A 20,512-nucleotide genomic window follows, 5' to 3' on the forward strand; every position below is an offset into this window, starting at 1 on the left:
GAAGATGGGTCCCCTCCTGCTGTTTAGACAAGCTCCAAGGAAAATGAGCACCGGACCCCACTTTCCGATTCCAGCTGACCCGCTGACCTGCCTTGGAGCATTCACTTCTCTTTTGGCGACCTCATTATTTTCATCTCTAAAATGGGAATACAAACTTCTGCCCTCTTAACCCTGCAGGCTCTGCCTTTGAAAGTCAAAAGGTCAGTCTGGCCTCTGGGTCGCCCTCGGCCTTAGCAGGTCAGATTTCTAGCTCCCAGGACCCAGCCCAGCTCTGCCACACTTCCTCCACTCACACACCATCACCCGGGATGGGGGAGGCCCCCCGGAGACTCTCACCCTCGAACCGGATGTTGAAGGCCGAGGCTGCCCGTGCCTGGTCGGACGTGAACTCAATGCGGATGCTGTTGCCCTCACTCAGCAGACCCTCAAAGGGGACGCTCTCGGTTTGGAGGGAGTCATAGAGAAGAGCTGACTTGTTGATCAAGCCACTGTAGACCATCATCCTGACAGCAGGGGGAAGGACAGGAAGATCACTGACCCACAGCAGCAGTGGGAGGCGTGTGCCTCGCTCCCAGACCCAGATCCCGACTCTGCCCCTGACTTGCCCGGTCGAGCTGCTCTGCCTTAGGGAACCTGCTTCCTTTTCTGTAGGATGCTTACTCTAGACTCACGGGTGGATCCTGAGGTTATAGGAAAAGTGCTGTGTGTGATGTTATGAACCAGACTAATTAACTGATACCAATTATTATGACTAATTGAGGAGTAGAGATTAATGCACTGAAAGAGTGGTAGTCAGACAACCAGAGTCTCAACTCTGTAACTTCTGAGCCGTGTGACTTTGGACAGGGACACTTCCCAGCTCCAAGCCTCTGTTTCTTCATCTGTAAAATGGGTGCCTACTTCACACTCTGAGCCTACCTCAGAGTGTGGACATTAAAGGCCTTGTGCATAACATGCCGAGCACAAAGCGGGCACACGGGTCAAATTTATAAGCATTTGATTATAAATCAACTGATTTATAATTCCTGATTCTCACTTCCCAACTCCCCAGCGATTGGGTTGACATAAGTCTCAGCACATCTTGGGCCTCAGTTTCCACAGTTGGGAAGGGAGGAATCGTAACGTCTCTCCCACCTATCTTACAGGTGGGCATTGAGAATATGACAGGATCGAGTGCCCTGAAAAATAAAACGTGTTAGGCAAAATGCTGGCATTCATTTTTGCTGTTATTAAAGTCATTTGACACTCGGCTCCTTGCTAGTCCTGGTATTTTTAAAGAAATTATGCAAAAATAAGGAGGGAAATAGTATACAAATTAGATCAATTTCTTTTATGGAGTCATAAAGAGGCATTTTAAATCTTTTGAGTTGTTTTTTTTTTTTTTACTGTGACTCATAAAAAAGGTTTACTTTATGTCGCCCAGATGAATTTCTAATGTTACCAAAATGCATGAATGTCGAAGCGACAATTTGCTCACTTTGCCACATGTCCACTGTGTTTGGGATGAGGAGGGGGCTGGCTTCCTGCCCCAGATCTCTGAGAATCTGTCAGCTTAACCAGCTCAAAGGGTGGCTGGCAACGCTGGGGAGTTAGAGTGTCCAGAGCATCCCTCATTCAGTGATAGCTGGAGGGGGGGTGGTGGTGGTGGGTCAGTACCTCAGCTCCCTCGCCTTTCCGAAAGGACCAGGCTCCATACGGTTTTGCAGAGGCCCCCAGCAGATAGAACCCCCATGGCCCCTGCAGAGGCACCTGCTCATTAACACGCACCGTGTTGACTCCTTTCCTGTCCTGCCCGCTGCCCTATGCCTCTGCCAGTGCTTTCCAAGATTAGCTCCCAAATGAGCTACTTTCCCTAACATCCTTGTCTCCATGTCTGTTTCCAAGGGAACACGACCTAAGACAGCAAGTCTAAGCAGCTCTGGTCCTCGTTTTCTGGAACATTCAAGAATACGCTAGGGGCACCTGGGTGGCTCAGTCGGTAAAGTGTCTGACTTCGGCTCAGGTCATGATCTCGCGGTTTGTGGGTTTGAGCCCCGCGTCGGGCTCTGTGCTGATGTCTCAGAGCCTGAAGCCTGCTTCGAATTCTGTGTCTCCCCCTCTCTCTGCCCCTCCCATGCTCATGCTCTCTCTCAATAATAAATAAAAACGTTAAAAAAGTTAAAGTAAAAAAGAAGATTCTAACATAAAACCATAGAATATTAAAGTTCTAAGATTCCGGATCCTATGCATATCACTTAGAGTCTACAGACTTGCTCTTGCTTAGATACTGCCCTGAAACTTCTCCCAAATTCCTTCACGTGTACAAGCACAGTTTTTCCCACGTCAATTTCCTATCCAATCGGAAACCAGGTTTTGCTACTTCTCTCCTGTTCTCCATAGAGCCTAGTATGTGACTGGGCACAGAGCAAGTGCTCAGTGAATACTCCCTCTTTGTTAACTGCAAAAAGGGACATGCAGGAGACAGACTGGGTCAGTGCAGCATGGGGGATCTGGATTCCGTTCCTGCTTCTTCCCCTTCCCTGCTGTATGACCTGGGGCGAGTCCCTTTCCCTCTCCATGCCCGAGTTTCCCGACCTGTGAAAGGAGATTGAAGCCGATGGTGTCTAACATCCTTGCCAACCTCCCCAGGCTTTCCTTTCTCAACCTCCAGAAGCCATTGCAAGACTCCAGATCCTTAGTCACATTCCGACACTCTGGGAAGGAGTGAGGCTGGGAACCCTCAGAAGCTCACCTGTCCTTCTCATGCAACGACAGTCTTTCAAAATGCAGATGCAGCTTCTGGCCCTCTGGAGCTTTGATTGTCCACACGCAGAGCTGGCTCCCGTTGGCGTTTCCAGGGTAACTTGGGGAGAGGACGCGGCCAATGGTGGCGTTGTGCACAGCCCCTCCGCAAGGGGCTGGGGGCAGAGAATGGGGTGGGTGGTCATGAGAGGAAAGCAGAGAGAGAGAGAGAGAGAGAGAGAGATCTCCCCACCCCTAGCCCTTAGCAGGAGAAAATGGGATGGGAAGAGGGACACACTGTAAAAGTCCTCTCCCCTTGGACAAGGTTCATCCAGTTCGATAGGAGACCTCATTTCACGACTGGAAACACCCCCTTGGCGTTCCATGACAGGGACCAACTGTGATTTAAGGGTTCCTCCACGGCACTGGCTGTGCCCTGATTCTTTCTGAGAAGACGGTACCAAGGACACAAACAGGCCATTCACAAAGGAAGAAATATACTTTTAGTATTTAGTAGGCACTAAAAATGCAGCCTCACCCACAATAAAAGAAAGGCAATTCTAGATTCTATTCTGTTTCCATCTGCCTGATTGGGCAAGACAAAAAGCGGCCATCGCTCACCGATGGGACAGGTGGTGGGAAATGGGCCCTCTCCCTCATCACCGGTTAGGATGCAAATGACTCCGGCCTTTCAGGAGAGCAATTTGGAGCCCTCTCCCTCATCACCGGTTAGGATGCAAATGACTCCGGCCTTTCAGGAGAGCAATTTGGAGAAAAATTCAGAAAGCGTGTTCCCAAACTGACCGACTCATTAAAGTTCTGGGAGTTTGTGCTAAAAAGGAGATTGAGAGATTTCCCCCAAGATTTATGAATAAAGGTGTTCACTGCTGAAGTGTTTCTAAGAGCGAAAAACGAGAAACAACACGCATGTCCACTCACAGCCATTTGGGGAAATAAATGCGTCCCATTCACACGTTATTAAAAATCATACCCTTAAAGAATGCTTGAGAATATGGAAAAATGCACTCAAAATTTTCAGTGGGGAAAAAAACAAGTTACAAAATGGTCTTCCATACCTGTTTCAATGAGCTATTTGCAAAAATCTATTGAGACCATAAATATAAAAGTGATTTGCTTCTATCTTGACACTTGGATTTCTTGACTTTTTTTAAAACCACAACATATATTACTTTTATCATAAAAATCTAATAAAGAAATATTTAAAAAGTGATTTGTGCACCAGAGGGAGATGCATGAATGCAAGGAAATAGTCTGAGTCTTATTTTTAGGAGATACTTGGGTCTCATTAAGGGTTTGTTGAGTGACTGCATGACTAATAAAGGGCTTGCAGCGGGAGAAAAAGGTAGATCACTTTCTCCTATGCTCTGGATTCTGCGGATTTACAGCGAAGACATTGCCAAGAAGCGCCCCCTCCTTGTTTCAGCACCACGGACAGAGGTGCGTGCGTGTGTGTGTGTGTGTGTGTGTGTGTGTGTGTGTGAGTCTGTCTGTCTTTCGCCTGTCCTTCTGTCCTAAAGCGGAGGTTGAAACCCTGCCTGTGCCACTTACCTGCTGTGGATCTAGAGAGTTCTGAACCTTGAGTTCACTATAAAATGGTGATAAGAATTCCAGCCTGCTTCCAGGACTGGGGTGAGAAATCGGTGAACCGATGCATAATACGGGTCTTGGCGCCATGCCTGGCACAGAGTAGGTACTCAAAATGTAGCCAGTTCTATTGTCCTATGGCTCAGGGGCTGGCGAGATGGAGAACACTGTCCCTGGTGGGGGCACTGGCCATCTGTCCTCCCCAAGCTGCCGCTCATCTGCTGCCTCTCTGCTCCCGTTCCTTGCCTTATTAAGCCAACTGATGGCTCTGTTTGCCTTCAATTTCCCAGCCGTGGCTCCCCATCCATCTTTCTTAGCACAAAATGAGGCTTAATTCCTCTCTGATTTCACACATAGATAAAAATTAACGCGAGAGACACACTGAGGGCAATGGCCCTATGGTTTGGATTTTTTTCCCCTCTGTTAAAAACAAGAGAAGAGAAGAGAAATTCTGAAGGGCCTTGGGGGAACAATATTGCAACAATCAAAGCTCAGAATTTGTCATCAGGTCTCATTTGCTTTTTGGATTCCATGGACTCTGAATGCCTGGAGAGAAGGAATAATTTATTATTATTCCCAGGATTCTCTTTGTACATGGTTAGTGCTCTGGGTGCTCAGTTCTTACGGGCAACCTATACTGTCCTGACCACCGTTGTAACTTTTGAGAATCTGACAGAGTTTTGCTCTCTTGACAGTTGAGGATGGTCAAGACTATGACCACGGGTGCAGGGACAGTGTGGCATAGCCCAGTGCTTGTCAGTCTATCATGTGCACATGAATCACACAAGGGCATGTTAAAATGTAGATTATGATCCAGTAGTCTCATAGGGGGCCCAGGATTATGCATCTGCAATAATCTTGCTGGTCTGTAGACCACACTTTGAGAAACACAGCTCAGGAGAGAAGGGTTCTGGACTCATTTCAATTTCTGTCTGGCGGCTTTGGGTGAGTGACTTCACCTCCGTGAGCCTCTGTTTCCTCATCTGTAAAGTGAAGGTAATGGCTCTCATCATGCAAGATTGCTGTGAACATTTACAGCATCCCTGGCAGTTTCTCAGTATCTATCGACTGGGTTCAAAATGTGGCTGCAGGCACACCAAAAGCACAGGGACAAAAGAAAAATTGATCATTTTTTTGACACTTTGTCAAAATGAAAATGTTTTCTGCATCAAAGGACACTATCAAGACGTGACAAACAACCCACAGAGCAGGAGAAGATATCTGAACATCATATACCCGATAAGGATCTAATATCCAGAATATACAAAGTACTGTTACGACCCAACAATAAAAAGACAAGTAACAAAATTTTAAAAAACAACGGGCAAAGGACCTGAATAGATACTTCGCTTAGACGATCTACAAAGGGGGGCGCCTGGGTGGCTCTGTCATTTGAGCTCTGACTCTTGATTTCTGACTCTTGGGCTCAGGTCATGATCCCACGGTGGGGGGATTGAGCCCTGCTTATTCTCTCTCTCTTTCTCTCTCTCTTTTTCTCTCAAAATAAATAAATAAATAAATATATATATAAACATTGAAAAAAAGAGAAGATCTACAAAAGGCCAAGAAGCACATTGGAAAAGCTGCTCAATATGATTAGCCATCAGGGAAATGCAGATCAAAACCACCACGAGAGAGAGAGCTTCACATGCACCAGGATGGCTAAAGGCATAAAAAGAAAGTGTGTACAATAATAAGAGCTGGTGAGGACGTGCAGAAATTGGTACTTTACGCAGCTGGTGGGAAGGTCAAACGCTGCAGCCTCTGTGGAAAATAGCTTGACAACTCTTTAAAAAGTTAAACACAGAATTACCATATGACCCAGTGATGCCACTCCTGGGTATCGACCCAAGAGAAATGAAAACATACGTCCTCCAGGGGCAACTGGGTGGCTCAGTCAGTTAAGCGTCTGACCCAGGACATGATCTCGCGGTTCATGAGTTCAAGCCCTGTGTCGGGCTCTGTGCTGACCGTGCAGAGGCTGCTTGGGATTCTCTCTCTCCCTCTCTCTCTGCCCCTCCTCTGCTCTCTCTCTCTTTCTCTCGCTCTCAAAAGTAAATGCGTAAGGGGCACTAAGGAATCTACTCCTGAAATCATTGTTGCACTATATGCTAACTAATTTGGATGCAAATTAAAAAAAATAAAAAATAAAACGAGTTAAAAAAAGAATAAAAGGAAATGCGGACATAAAAAAACAGAGAAACCTTTTAAAATAAAGAAAGAAAATAAACTTGTACAAAAACTTGTACACAGAAACTTGCACACAGATGCTCACAGAAGCATTATTCATAACTGCCACAAAGTGGGAGAGACTCAGGTGTCCACCAGGGAATAAACACATAAAACGGGGGCACAGCCACACGATGGCATATTACACAGCCACAGAAAAGAATCAAGTGCTCCCCAGGCTGTGGCGTGGGTGAACCTTGAAAACGTGATCCCGAAGCCAGCTGCCAAAGACCACATATGCCGGGTGACCCCATTTACACAGAATGTCCAGAATAAGCAGATCCGCAGATAACAGAAAGCATGATGGTGGATGCCAAGGGCGGAAGGGGGAGGGGGAAATGGAAAGTGAGCCCAAATGGCTACGAGGTTTCCTTTGGGGCTGTTGAAGGCGATCTGGAACTGCACAGTGGTAACCGTGGCGTGACGCTGTAGGTGTGCTAAACGTCACTAATGGTGAGTTTTAGGTTCTGTGTCTTTTCTCCCCTACAAACTAAAGATTTGAATGGCATCGGTCGTCTGTCCTGGGAGCAGCCTCTTTGCCCGGGGCTGAGCGCCTATCCCTGAGGTCGGTCTAATGCCCTGGGGTTGGCCTCTCCTCTGAGTGGACTACTGGTGTCTGGGCCGCCGAGGCTGGAGTGTACCTGAACAGATGGGCTCCTGGCTGCTCCAGTGGGGCTTGGAGGCATTAATGCAAGTCAGCGTCTTGGCCCCCTGGAGCTCGTAACCCAGGTGGCAGTGGAAGTGGGCCACCCCACCCGAATGCAGGTCCATCACTGTGACATCCCCATAGTCGGGCCGGCGAGGAAAACTGCAGCTCAGCATGAAGGCTGTGAAGAAACGCAAAGGCAGACACTCAACTCTCAGAGGGGGAGAGATGATGCATGTGACCCACCTCCCGGGAGCCAGTTTGAGCTGAGGAGAAAAGATGAGGCCCCCTGGGGGGGTGTTTTTGTGACTCCCGTGGATGCGGAGACTGCCAGACTGGCACTTTTTCTAGGCTGCAAGGTCCCCACCCTGCCCCCCGCACCCCCCCCCCGGCCGAGATCACAGGTTTGGGGTGAAAAATGAGTTCCCACGTCATCTGAGCCCCTCTCCACGTGGACACAGAATGGCCACCTGCTTGGGCAGAGCAGGGGCAGAATGAGCCAGGTAGGGTAGTCCTGCCAGCACGAACATCTTCGGCATTTGTTAAACATGCAGAGTCCTGGACCCGAACTAGAACGAGCCGCCCCTCAGGAAATGCCGAAGGGTACCACAGCTTGAAAATAACTGTCCTCGGGGCGCCTGGGTGGCTCAGTCGGTTGAGCGTCCGACTTCAGCTCAGGTCACGATCTCGCGGTCCGTGAGTTTGAGCCCCGCGTCGGGCTCTGGGCTGATGGCTCAGAGCCTGGAGCCTGCTTCCGATTCTGTGTCTCCCTCTCTCTCTGCCCCTCCCCGGTTCATGCTCTGTCTCTCTCTGTCCCAAAAATAAGTAAACGTTAAAAAAAAAATTTAGAAAATAACTGTCCTGGCCACGTACAGGGTTGGGCTTTGGAGGAGACCAGTGTGAGTGTAAGTTCTTCCTCCATCACTTAGGCACTACGTGACTTGGAGAAAGGGACACAGTGACCTGAACTTGGCTCCCCTCCTCTCTCCAGTGGAGTTGACGACGGTCCCTGCCTCATGGCGGTCGTACGGATTAAACAGGCAACTCTGAGGAAGAGCCTCCTTGACCCAGTGTCTGGCTGGGAGCGGCAGAAGGTTCTATGTGGCCATGCTGAGCTCCTCGAATTTCCTAAGAGGGTGTGAAACCCATCGCAGCCCCTCCCCGGACTGTGGTCTGACCACCCCTGCTGCATAAGATATCCGTAGTCCCAGAACTCCTCTGGGGGGATCGCATCCAACTCGAGGGCCCCACGAGCTGTTTTTCTCCCCATATTGTGCCATGAACAAAGACCACAGCGCGTAGCCTCAACACTGGAATGTGGTCATGCACACCCGTCCACCTGTTTCAGAAACATCCAGGGGAAAAGTTCGACGTGAACCGTTTCTCCAGATGTCTGGTCCATCTGACGTCACCGCGGATGGTGCCCAGTATCCAGACTCTACTTTCCCGAGCGGATATCTGGGAAGTTACCCAGTGGGAGCTTCTGGCTAAGGGAAGTAATCGGAGGTCATGGGCAGGGCTCAGGACGTGGGGGAATGGGATAGGGAGAGATAGAGAGAGACCCAGAAGGAAGGGAGAATGGAGGGAGACAAATAAAAGAGGCAAGAGAGAGGGAGGGAAAGAGAAGGAAGGAGGCAGGAAGGGGGAAGAGAGGAGTCTCAGAAACAGGCAAAAAGGAAAGAAAGCAACATTGTCACAGAAAAGAGACAGCAGGACCCCCCAGGGGTTGAGGCTGGTTACCAGAAGCCCACCGACTTGCGACTTGCGTGGGGTTCATTTATCAGACACATGCAGGAGCCAGGAACGTAAATGGGAAACAAAGGGGCTTTGCTTGTTTTCATTAACCTTGAACCGAACGTGGTGTTGCCTTCAACCGCGAACGGCGGCGACAAACTGACGTATTTGCGGAAACTGTGACTTCGTCACCGAGAGAAATCGCGGGTATTTTCAGATCTTGATCGATATCTTGACATATCTCTTATGTGCCTCAGTACTTTGAAATCACAGTAATTATCAGAACTGCCAAGGGGGATTATTATTTAATGTGGTAATAAAGAAGCACGAACATTAAGATAGCACAGATTAAAACAATATTTTGACAACTGTAATTCAAGATGACTGGTGTCCTTTTTTTTTTTTTTAATTGTACAGCTTTTATTTTACTTGTTTTTATTTGTTTTATTTTGTGCTTCTTCTGAGTGGGGGTCCAGAGGTTTTACGGAACTGCCAGAGGGACCCCGGGCACGTGAGAATTCTTGGTTCCACAGGGAAACTGAGGCAAACAGCTACACCCCACCGGCCTTGCTGTGAGCTTACCCTGGTAGTGCAGTTGAAAGTTCCCAAAGACGTCGTCCTGGAAGGTCCGGAAGTAGACAGAGATGGTGTTGGTGGGGCTTCGAATGACCTGCCCCTCTACCAGGAGAGTCTGGTTGGCTAGGACAGTCAGGGTGGGACCGTCCACCCCGCGGATGGAGAGCAGCTCCCCGTCAGACAGGTTCACACTCTTCACCTGGGCACAGGCAGGGACAGAGAGAAACCCACTACCAATGTAGCACTCCCAACCGACCCCAGCCGATGCCAACACCGCAGCCCTCGGCCAGCCCCTAGTCAAGGGGACAGACGGGCCCCAAGCCCCAGCCCTGGAAACATTTGGGGCCCCTGGAAACATCTAGGCCCCCCGAATCTCCCCAAAGGCTGAGGGACCAGAGTAAACCCAAGCTGCAGGGCAGAGGCACTGCAGAGATCTGGAAGGCTCCATGGATCAGTCTCAAGAGAGAGGTTACTGCAGGCTGGCAGCTGAGGGAAGTTCTCCTGGAGATGGTGGGAGGGGGAGGGCAAGGGCTTGATCAGCTTGTGCCTGAAGCCCCATCTCCAGGGAGACAGAATAAGGCATTCCACCAGAACGTAAGCTCCCCACAAAGGCAGGCATTTTTTTCCATTTGCTCAGTGGCCCCAGTGCCTGGAACATAGCACAGAGCAGGTGTTCGATAAATACTTATGTAGATCGAATTCATTCTTCCCCTTTCTGCACCAACTGGTAAGTGATGGAGGGAGGGGCTCATTTCTAGGGCATTCTCAGGGCCGCTCTCCTATGCCATAAAATGATGGCTCTAACTCCAGAACTTCCACAAAGAACTGCACACTGGATTTTCCAAGTCCGCTCTCCAGGCTTGGAAGAGAAGGAAGTAGTGGGAGTGGGGGTAGGTGCGGTCTTCGGTCGTCTCCCAGTGCCCGCTCTGGATTTTTGTGCCTCTCCTTTACGCTGGGATCCCAACCCCTCTGCCCCTCAGCTGAGCAGGGCAGGCCTCGCCCACAAGCCCTGTCCCTTTCAGATCACACACCTTATTCTTGTTCCCTCTTTGATGAACTCCTACTCATTCGCCAAAGCCCCACTAAAATTGCCCTTCTCTGTGAGACCTTCCCTGACTGCCAGGGAGCCTGGCCCATCCCTCTAGTGTGACTCAACAACATCCCCTAGAAATTCCCACTAGAGACCTCTTCAAATGGCAGCCTAATGTCTTCTAAGTGCGCCTGTCTCCACCACAAACGTACTCCTTAAGGGCAGGTGCTGCAGCAGTTTGCATACCACCGCACCACCGTATCCCTCGGGGTAAACAGCTGTGATGGGTATACAGCAGGTGCTCCGTGAAGGCATCCTGTGCCTGGTAATCCAGCGTTAGACACAGAGTAAAAGGAGAGGGTCCGCCGAGTACCAGATTCAGATGGACGGCAACCATCCTCCGGTTTATTTTAAGTCCATGAACATTTATTAATTACCTACTGCATGCCACACACTCTGCTAAGCTCTGGGGGCCAAGACCACAGGTCCTGCTGCTGAGGGGCTTACTTTCTGTCCTTCCCATGCAAGTCAGAAAAACCTCCCTCAAGTAAAGTTCTGGTTAGATCACAGCCAACCCAGTTCCGAAACTATCAATGGCTCCTTACTGTCCGTTAGAAAAAGGCACACGTCGGGACCTCCCACTTTGGCCTGGAAGGGTCTGCCACCACGTGGGACCAGCTTTCTTTCCCAACCACACCCCCCTCCTCTCCTGGGGGGCAGTGAACTGGACAGTTCTCGCTCCCAGGCACCCCCTCCTTGTTCCAGTTTTTAAAAGGGGCTTCTAAAGATGGGGTGGGGGGCGTCATTTGGGGAAGGCCAGGAACTAGGGTGAGGATCACAGGTAACGTGCGCTGCGCTAGGCTCTGGCTGACTGCCCACTGGGCACCGAGCACCGTCCTGGTTCTGTCGCCCCGAAAATCTGTGAAGCAGTGGTGTTATCATCTCTATTTTACTGATGGGGAGACTGAGGCTCAGAGATGTAAAGTCCCTTGCCCAAAGCCACACAGCTTTTCATTGGCAGAGCTGGGACTTACACCCAGATGTTTGAGCCCTAAGTCACTTTGCTTTTCCATTGTTAGTTTCTAGGCAAACGTTTTACCAATCGCATGACCCAGGTGGGGCTCCCCTGTGTGTGTGTGTGTGTGTGTGTGTGTGTGTGTGTGTGTGAGTGTGTGGGTGCTTGAGAGGGGCAGAGGAGGACTCTCCTGGGTATAATGCCTCACAATTAGTCAACATGTGCCCCTCCTTTGTGTATGCCAAGCTATTCCAGCTGAGCACTGCCAAAGGGGCTAGGGGGATCCCAGCAAGTCTGGCTCAGACGGCCCTCCAAGCCTTTGCCCGCTGCAAAGGGCAGGCATGGCAGGGCGCCCTTCCGCGCTTACCTGGAGCTCCACACCGTAGCCAGTGTAGACCATCACATTGTAGGTACACTCCAGGAAGCTGCTGAGGGGCAGTGGCGGGTGGTCACTGGAGTCGATGTACCCCTCAGGATCGGAGAAGCTCACACTGCAGGGAGCTGGAGGAAGGACTTGAATCAGGACACCGAGGACAGCTCAGGCGGCCGCGGGGTGACAGCGGGGCTCTGGGACAGCCACATTCCCCCGTTCCCACTCCTCCCACTGCTGGTGATTCTCCTTCAGTCCCAGAATCAACAAGATAAAAAAACAGCAGTGGCTGACACAGGATGATTGCTTGCTGCGTGCTGCGGGGCGCCCCTCTAAGCAGCGGACAGGGCCGACCCCATTCACCCCTGTAGAGTCAGATATTTCACCCCCATTTTATTTATTTTTAAAAGGGAGAGAGAGGGAGAGCGCATGCCCGTGCGTGCATGGGTGTGTGCATGCGAGTGGGGGAAGGGCAGGGGGAGAGCGAGCGAGAGAATCCCAAGCAGGTTCTGCGCTGTCAGCACGGAGCCCGATGTGGGGCTCGATCCCAGTAACCGTGAGATCCAGAGTCGGCCGCCCAGCCAGCTGAGCCACCCAGGCGCCCTTCATCCCCATTTTGGAGACGCCTGCACCAAAGCTCAGAGTGGGGGCAGCGCCTGCACCAGGCTCACACAGGGAGCGGGATTCGAACCCAGAGCTCACACTTCTTTAAAGGGAGGCCACACTTTGTAGCAACGTGGATGGAACTGGAGAGTGTGATGCTAAGTGAAATAAGCCATACAGAGAAAGACAGATACCATATGTTTTCACTTTTGTGTGGATCCTGAGAAACTTAACAGAAACCCATGGGGGGGGGGAAGAAAAAAAAAAGAGAGGTTAGAGTGGGAGAGAGAGCCAAAGCATAAGAGACTGTTAAAAACTGAGAACAAACTGAGGGTTGATGGGGGGTGGGAGGGAGGGGAGGGTGGGGGATGGGTATTGAGGAGGGCACCTTTTGGGATGAGCACTGGGTGTTGTATGGAAACCAATTTGACAATAAATTTCATAATTGAAAAAAATAAAATAAAATAAAATAAATTCTTCTATATGGTATTCCTTAATAAATGTTAATGTTTTAAAATAAAAAAAAAAAATAAAGGGAGGCCACAGTGCACTTGTCCAAGATCCATGTGGACTGCCACTTCTCTGCTTGAAGGCAGAACAGAGGACAGAAGTAAGACCGGAACGTGGAAATGCATTTTTACCAGGTCCCGGAAGTACGTGGAACGGTGAACGCACTTTGAAAAGGCCGGGGCCTTCCGGGCAGGCGGAGAGATTCGGTTCCCGCTGAAGACAGTTTGAATCCTGCTCTTTGGCGGTGTGGCCTCAGGCAGGTTGTTCGATGTCTCTGCGTCTCAGTTGTCTCATCTTTAGTTAATTTAATTTCTTTCAATGTTTGTTTATTTTTGAGACAGAGAGAGGCGGAGCATGAGTGGGGGAGGGGCAGAGAGCGAGAGGGAGACACAGAAGCGGAAGCAGGCTCCAGGCTCCGAGACATCAGCACAGAGCCCGACGCCGGGCTCGAACCCACGGACCGCGAGATCGTGACCTGAGCTGGACACTCAACCGACGGAGCCACCCAGGCGCCCCTGTCGTCTGGTCTTTAAAATGGGGATATTAATTCTGAGCCACAGGGTCAAGCTCACAGTCAGGGCTCCATTGGTGGCAAATGACGGTGGGGCCTGGACCTCCCTGGCCCGCCTCCCTCCCCCACCCCCCCTGCTCTGCACCCAGTGGGTGCCTCCCGGCTGCCGCAGGAGGGCTGGAGCGTCTGGGGGCTGCTTACCTGGAGCCTGCTCAGTCGTGATGACCGTGGTGGTGATGATGGTGGACGTCGTGGTCTCCTGGCTCTCCTCGGAGGCTGAGCCGGTCAGTTCGCTCTCACCTTTGTCCATCCAGGTCATGGGACTAGCGTCCTCGGGGGGAGCCTCGTGGGGGTCATCAGGCACGGAGGGCTCCCCAGGGTCTGGCTTCTGGGGGAGCGTGTGGGCCACGTAGGGCCGCGAGGTGAAGGGGGAGATCTGCAGGGGCGCGGGCGTCGTGGGGTCCGCACCTGCCTTCCGGTCCAGCCACAGTGGCTCCTCGGAGGCTGCGGGCTCGGGGTCCCCCGGTGGGCGGGGCTTCTCCGTGGCGGAGGAGAGAAGCCCCGGGCCGGAGGATGCCGGCTGGGACAGAGCCCTCTGGACCGCTGCCGCGGAGGTGGCCTTGGGCCGCAGCTGCTTCCTGGCCGAGTTCACCTGCTTGAGAGAAGGCAGCCTCTTCCCGGAGGGGAGGACGCGCTTGGTGGCGGCCTCCTCGGGCAGCGCTGTGGACAGAGCGGCGGAGGGGGCTGTCCCTTGCAGCCCTGGCTCGCTGAGATCTTCCCCTGACTGCGCTGGATTCGGAGGGGCCGTTGTCACTCTCTCTTGGCGGCTCTCTTTGCTCAGACTGCTGCTCTCTAGTGCTCCCGAGGGCAGAAGGGAAGCACCTGAAGGGCCAGCGTCTCCTTCCTGGGGCACATCTGGGGAAGAGGAGAAAAGACGCCTGTTAGCTTGGGGCCGGGGATGGGGGTTGGCTCGGCTCCTCCGCCTCCTGAGCTGGCGGCCTAAGGTGGCGGCCCAGAGCTTGCCAAGCCCCCTGACAGATATGGGGGCGGGGCTGCCTTCTTCCCGGTCTCCTGACCCTTCCTTCCTTTCCTTTCCTCTCTCTCCTGCTCCCTTCTTTTCTTCCTTTGGCTGACAATGGAGACTTAGGGTTGATCCTGCCAGGCCCGAGCTAAGCATTAGGGTTACAGAAACCAGGGGCGCAAGAGTCTCACACACTAGTTGTGTAATGTGCTGGGAGGGGTAACAGGAAAGGAGAAATGGTCACATTTGGTGTGACAGATGCTTAGAAAGACAAAAGCTTTGCATGCTAATAGGGCAGAGAGAACAGGCCTCTAACTCAGTCTGTGGGTCAGGACCACCATGTACAGTTGGGCAGCTTGTTCACTGCACAAGGACGTGCCATGAAGGATGAGTGGGGGTTGTAACAAACCCACTCTTTTCTCGAAGCCCTGTGCCCTGGTTCAAGGCTACATTGCACTGGATTGAGGAGGTGGGGGCGGGGGGTCACTTTTATTTATTTTTTTTTTACACTAAATCATTAAAAACTGACCTTGTGGGAGACACAGAAAGAGTTGAAGATTTTGAATCATGAGACGGGTTCAGAGCAGGAAGACCATGGAGGCCTGGCACAAAAGAGGACTATGATGGGTGCAGATGGTGACTAGAGAGGAAGCTGGAGACATGGGGTGGCCGGGGCCAGACCGTGGCGGGCAGTGTATACCCTGCTGATAACTTTCTGTGATTTATTTTTGCCTTGAGTGCAAACCCACTTGGTAATTTTAAACAGGGGCTGGCCCTGGCAGCCGTTTGGCAGATTCATGTCTGAAATCCACCGCATTTACCTGAGACCCACTTCTGTCCATGGCAAGCTGGCGCCTGGCTCTAACCTCTCCAGGCCTCCGTGTCCCCAGCTGTAAAATGGGGCGATGGCTTCCTGTGCCCCAGGACCGTCATTGTTCAGTAGGTTGATGCATGTAAAGCACACAGGCACGCATGGACGGATGGGTGCCTCGCCCACGGTGGGCTCCTAGCACGTGCCAGCTCCTGTCACTGTCTTACTGCTGTCACTCCGATGGCACCCTTTGGTAGGAAACCAGAGCAGCCGGAACATTACCGATGATGATGATCTCGAGGTAGAGAGGGGTTACACCCGGGGAGAGGAGCCCCAGGACTGATAGCTGTCCGGACACTCCCTCAGCCACAGTCTCTGGGCCCTTAAGCATTGTCATTTAAATGTATTTCCGCACAGCCTTTGGAAAGGCTCATTTGCTTTCAGGGTGTCAGCGGCTGTGGCTCAATCTGTATAGACTGCCAGTTTGCAACTGTCATTGACAAATGTCCCTGTTGTGTAACATTGATCACCAGCCAGCGTGCATCCTGGGCTCACAGTCGTGGGGCAGGAACTGGCCTGGGGACGGGAGGACAGGGTACGCGGGTGACCTGAGGGCAGATCAAGGTCGTTCGGGGCCAGGCAGGTTTCCTGGTCCAAAGGTGGGAAGCATCGAGGCTTCCGAGTTAGACCTGGATTCGAATCCTGCCGTCAACCGTCCCTAGCTACCCGAGCCTGGGCAAATCCACTCAAGCCTCTTCTGGGTGATAGAGCTTCCCCATCTGCCTCATAGGATTAGATCAGACGTGGGTCGGCTCAAGAGCTGTGCTTTTCCATGTTCGCGGTCGCTTTTATCACCGGATTGGTATCGACCATCTCTGCAGACCACGCAATGGGAAAAAGGTGAAGGGGCAAAAAGAGAGGAAGGTGGGGGTCAGGACGCCTGGCTCCCAAGCGCCAGCTGTGGCTCCATGTGCAGAGCGTGGCTGCATCCTGAGGTGGGGGGGGGAGGGGTCCAGAGGGCGCTGCTCTCTTGGCCGCTGCTCCCTAGCATAATTGTGTGGCTTTCGTGGTCTCTTCCATTTTCTCTGTCCGTGTCAAATGGGCAACCAGACCAGGTCAGACTTGTCAGGGCGTCCAGCCCTGACTCCGTTGATCTGGGGAATGATCAGGTAATTGGCAATTATTCTTAGAGCCTTTCGCTAATCTTGCTGGAAAGGGCAGGGTGAGTGCTTCGATCCTGACACTGGCTTGTGAGTTTTCTTGGCTCCCGTGGCTGTATTCGTTTCTGCCAGTCCCGTCACACAACAAAATGTCCCCTCGATTATAAGTGAGGGAGGTGAGAGAGGAGAAGGAGAGGTGGTGACAAAAGACACAAAGCCCGTCGGTGTGCCTTGGCCGTAATAACAGTGAAATTTATAACGTTTTATTATTTATTTATTTTTGAATATTTATTTATTTTTGAAAGATAGAGAGAGAAAGAGAGAACGGGGGAGGGGTGGAGAGAGAGGGAGACAGAGGATCCGAAGCGGGCTCTGTCCTGACAGCAGGAAGCCCCATGTGGGGCTCAAACTCATGAACCATGAGAGCATGACTTTAGCCGAAGTCTCTTAGGTCCTGAAGTCTCGGGCCCTTAGCTGACAGAGCCACCCCAGGCCCCAATATCATTTTATTTTTGATTGCTTTGTTGAGTGCTGAACGTGCCAGGCATGTGCTACATGCTTTTGACCCATTACCTCATTTTATTCTTTCTCGACCTCATTGGGGACAAATTATTCCTCTTGTACGGATGAGCTGTGGGATACTAAGTTAACTTTGAAAGGTCATACGGCAAAGCCGGGTTTCAAACCTCGGTTTTCCTGATGCCGAAGACCGTGCTAGCAGCTGTCTTAGGAATTATGGGGTAGGACGGGGCAACCTGGGTGGCTCAGTTGGTTAAGTGCCCAGGTCACGATCTCACGGTTTGTGAGTTCAAGCCCTGCTTGGGATTCTCTCTCTCCCTCTCTCTGCCCCTGCTCCCTTATGCTCTCTCTCTCTCTTAAAAAAATTTTTAAAAGTAGAATTATGGGGTATTGTTATTCTCTTCTCCTCAGCTTGAAGTGGCCTCCCCCTCCAAAGACCCACAACTTTCAGTTTTTTGCCTCCTTGCTGGGTGGGCTAGAGTGTTTTTCAAATCTCCCAAATGATGCCTTCACCACTCAATGTTTTCCCTGTTAAAATATGCATTTGTTGGGGCGCCTGGGTGGCTCAGTGGGTTAAGCATCTAACTTCGGCTCAGGTCATGATCTCACAGTTTGTGAGTTCAAGCCCCACGTCCAGCTCTGTGCCGACAGCTCAGAGCCTGGAGGCTGCTTCCCATTCTGTGTCTCCCTCTCTCTATGCCCCTCCTCTGCTCATGCTCTGTCTCTCTCTCTCTCAAAAATAAACATTAAAAAAAAATATGTATGCATTCGTTAGTCTCCCCTGCCAGACCCATGGCATCTGAATCTCCAGGAGCAGGGCTTGAAAGTGAAGGATTGAAAAGCCCCTCCCGTGACTCTTATCAGAGGTATCAGAAAAGCTCCTTCTGGAACCTGTGATCTCGCCTGACTTTCTACACCTTCCTTGTTAGTTCTGCCTTCGAGGTGCTGGAAGTTTCAGGTGCCAGGAACCCGGGCTGTGGGTTTGGGCCGCAGGTCGTGACTCTTTCGGAGGCCCGCGCCCTCCCCTGGCCACCCCAGCCCGTCTAGATCCAACAGAGCCAACAAGAGAAGGGGGGACACAAGAGAACATCCATAATTGGCTTCCTCCCCACAGCCCCTGCACCCAGCTTGGGAGTCCCCGCGGTAAGAGTAGAGCTAACCACGCAATAAGCAGGCATTTTAGGAAGTAAGCCTGGCTGGGCCGAGTCAGCTCTTTCCCACTGAAAATCTCACTGCCAAGGGGAGCTGCGTCTCCACCAGGTAAATTCACCTCCCTTCCCCACTGTTGCCTCCTTCTCAGAGTTCACACGGTGGGATCTTGCTGGCCGGCTCTAAACTCAAGGCCACGTTCGAGACCGACGACTGTGTATCTGTGGTCTGCCACGGATGCAGCCTGAAGGCCTTGTTCTCGGCCGAGACACTGGCCAGGGGAGTTACACGTGAAAACAGGTCCCAGCAGGAACGAGTCAAAATGGGGTTCTGGGGCCTTGGAGATCCAGAGACTTCCTCACTTGCGGTCCACTAGGCTGGCTTTCCCCGGGCGCCCCATGCCCCTGGATTAAACCAACTCCTCTTTCTCTGAGCACTTACGATCTTCAATCAGCCGAGTCACATCTGGTGGATTCTTACTCTACCGTGGGCATTCGATGCCCCACTGCCATGCTGCCCATCGGTTAATGAGCCACAGCCCTGGTGCCAACTTTCTCTGTTGGCTGATCGGACGAGAGAGTCAACGCTCTAGGGTATGGTCCCCACGCTCAAGGAAGACAGACACACGCGGGTAACCGAGGACGGATGTCCGACAGAAGAGACAGAGCTGTAATTAAATACACACTGATGCCGCTCTCCTGTCTCCAGACAGAGCGAAGGACGCCGAAGACGAGGAAGCATTTGTTCCTCCGCCGAAGATGGGGAGGGAGCGCCCCCCTCCCTCTCTCTCTCTCCAGCTTTGATGGGGAGATGGGAAGATTAGACTACGAAGCGTCCCATTAAAGCCGAAAACGCACAGCGCGCTCTGCAGCTGAAGGTTTGGAGGCTAGACGCCCGGGAATGACTAGCGACAGCCTATCGCCATGCGTGGGCACCAAGTGATGGAGCGGGAGGTACAGGAAACCACAGCTGGGGAGCGCGTCTGCTCTAACGTGCGGGGAAAAGAGCGAGACGTAAAATTCAATGGCGTGTGTGGAAACACCCGGAACAACCAGCGACAACAAACTGCAATGCGGAGCTGGTGTTTTTTTTTTTTTTTTTTTTGCTTTGTTTTGTTTTACTTTAAACCCTACCAGACTTCATCGTTTTTAGTTTTTAGATTAATTGTTTTTAAAATTTCTTAACGTTTATTCATTTTTGAGAGACAGAGAGAGACAGAGCATGAACGGGGGAGGGGCAGAGAGAGAGGGAGACATAGAATCGGAAACAGGCTCCAGGCTCCGAGCCATCAGCCCAGAGCCCGACGCGGGGCTCGAACTCACGGACCGCGAGATCATGACCTGAGCCGAAGTTGGACGCTTAACCGATGGAGCCACCCAGGTGCCCCATTTTTAAATTAAAATTTGGGGCTCCTGGGTGGCTCCGCCGGTTAAGCGTCCGACTCTTGGTTTCGACTCAGGTCACCATCTCACGGTTTCGCAAGTTCGAGCCCCAGCGTCGGGCTCTGTGCTGGCAGCGTGGAGCCTGCTTGGGATTCTCTCTCTCTCTCTGTCTCTCTCTCTGTCTCTCTCTCTGTCTCTCTCTCTCTCTGCCCCTCCCCTGCTCACTCTCTCTGTCTCTTTCAAAGTAAATAAACTACAAAAGGTAAATTTAAACTTTCACAAGTTTAAGTGTGAATAACATACACTGTTCTACGCCTTTCAGGTGGGCGACATGTTGACTCAACAGATCTACGCCGTCGTCAGTGCTCAGCACAATAGATAGCGTCACCGTCTGTGACCTTGTGACAATATGAAAGGCACCAGCCTGGTGGCCCTGGCTGCCTGTGCGTGGTATGGGTTTTCTTCCTTCCATTTCTGGCATTTTCCAAAATGCATATTAAGAAGTATTTAATACCGTCTTAAGTGAAAAAAATATTTACGGAGAGAGCTGCATTTAACTGCAATGCAGAGCTGGTTTTTTGTTTTTTGTTTGTTTGTTTTTTTTTTTTTTTGCTTTGTTTTGTTTTACTTTAAACCCTACCAGACTTCATCGTTTTTAGTTTTTAAATTAATTGTTTTAGCACCCAGTGGTGGAGAGGCCACGGGAGAGTACACACACATGTGTTATCACAGAAGCGCCTCGTTCCCTGAGTATTCAAACCCCTTTGGGTCCCCCGTGGCGGGGGGATGATGGTAAGTCTTCTCTCGCTGGACTGTTTCACAGTGAGGACTTTTAGGAGGCAGGGCTGGCCGGTGCATCAGTTGATACGTTTCTGGTAAAGGGTATTACAAAAACACGGGTCCCTATTCTAAGCATCATT

At 51.5% G+C, this 20,512-nt stretch overlaps 1 protein-coding gene across 1 annotated transcript in view; it reads right to left on the minus strand.

Annotated features, from left to right (window-relative positions):
- Positions 1–20,512, minus strand: part of SEZ6L (seizure related 6 homolog like) — a 181,580-nt gene that overhangs the window by 52,502 nt on the left and 108,566 nt on the right. Inside the window, 6 exon segments of the mRNA XM_086682196.1 lie at positions 337–503; positions 2,732–2,897; positions 7,197–7,382; positions 9,518–9,710; positions 11,924–12,057; positions 13,752–14,465. Coding sequence (XP_086538322.1) covers positions 337–503; positions 2,732–2,897; positions 7,197–7,382; positions 9,518–9,710; positions 11,924–12,057; positions 13,752–14,465 — 1,560 coding nt within the window.

The sequence above is a fragment of the Puma concolor genome, chromosome D3 (genome assembly GCF_028749965.1).
Source record: "Puma concolor isolate L17-30 chromosome D3, mPumCon1.1.hap2, whole genome shotgun sequence".
NCBI classification, from domain to species: Eukaryota; Metazoa; Chordata; class Mammalia; order Carnivora; family Felidae; genus Puma; species Puma concolor.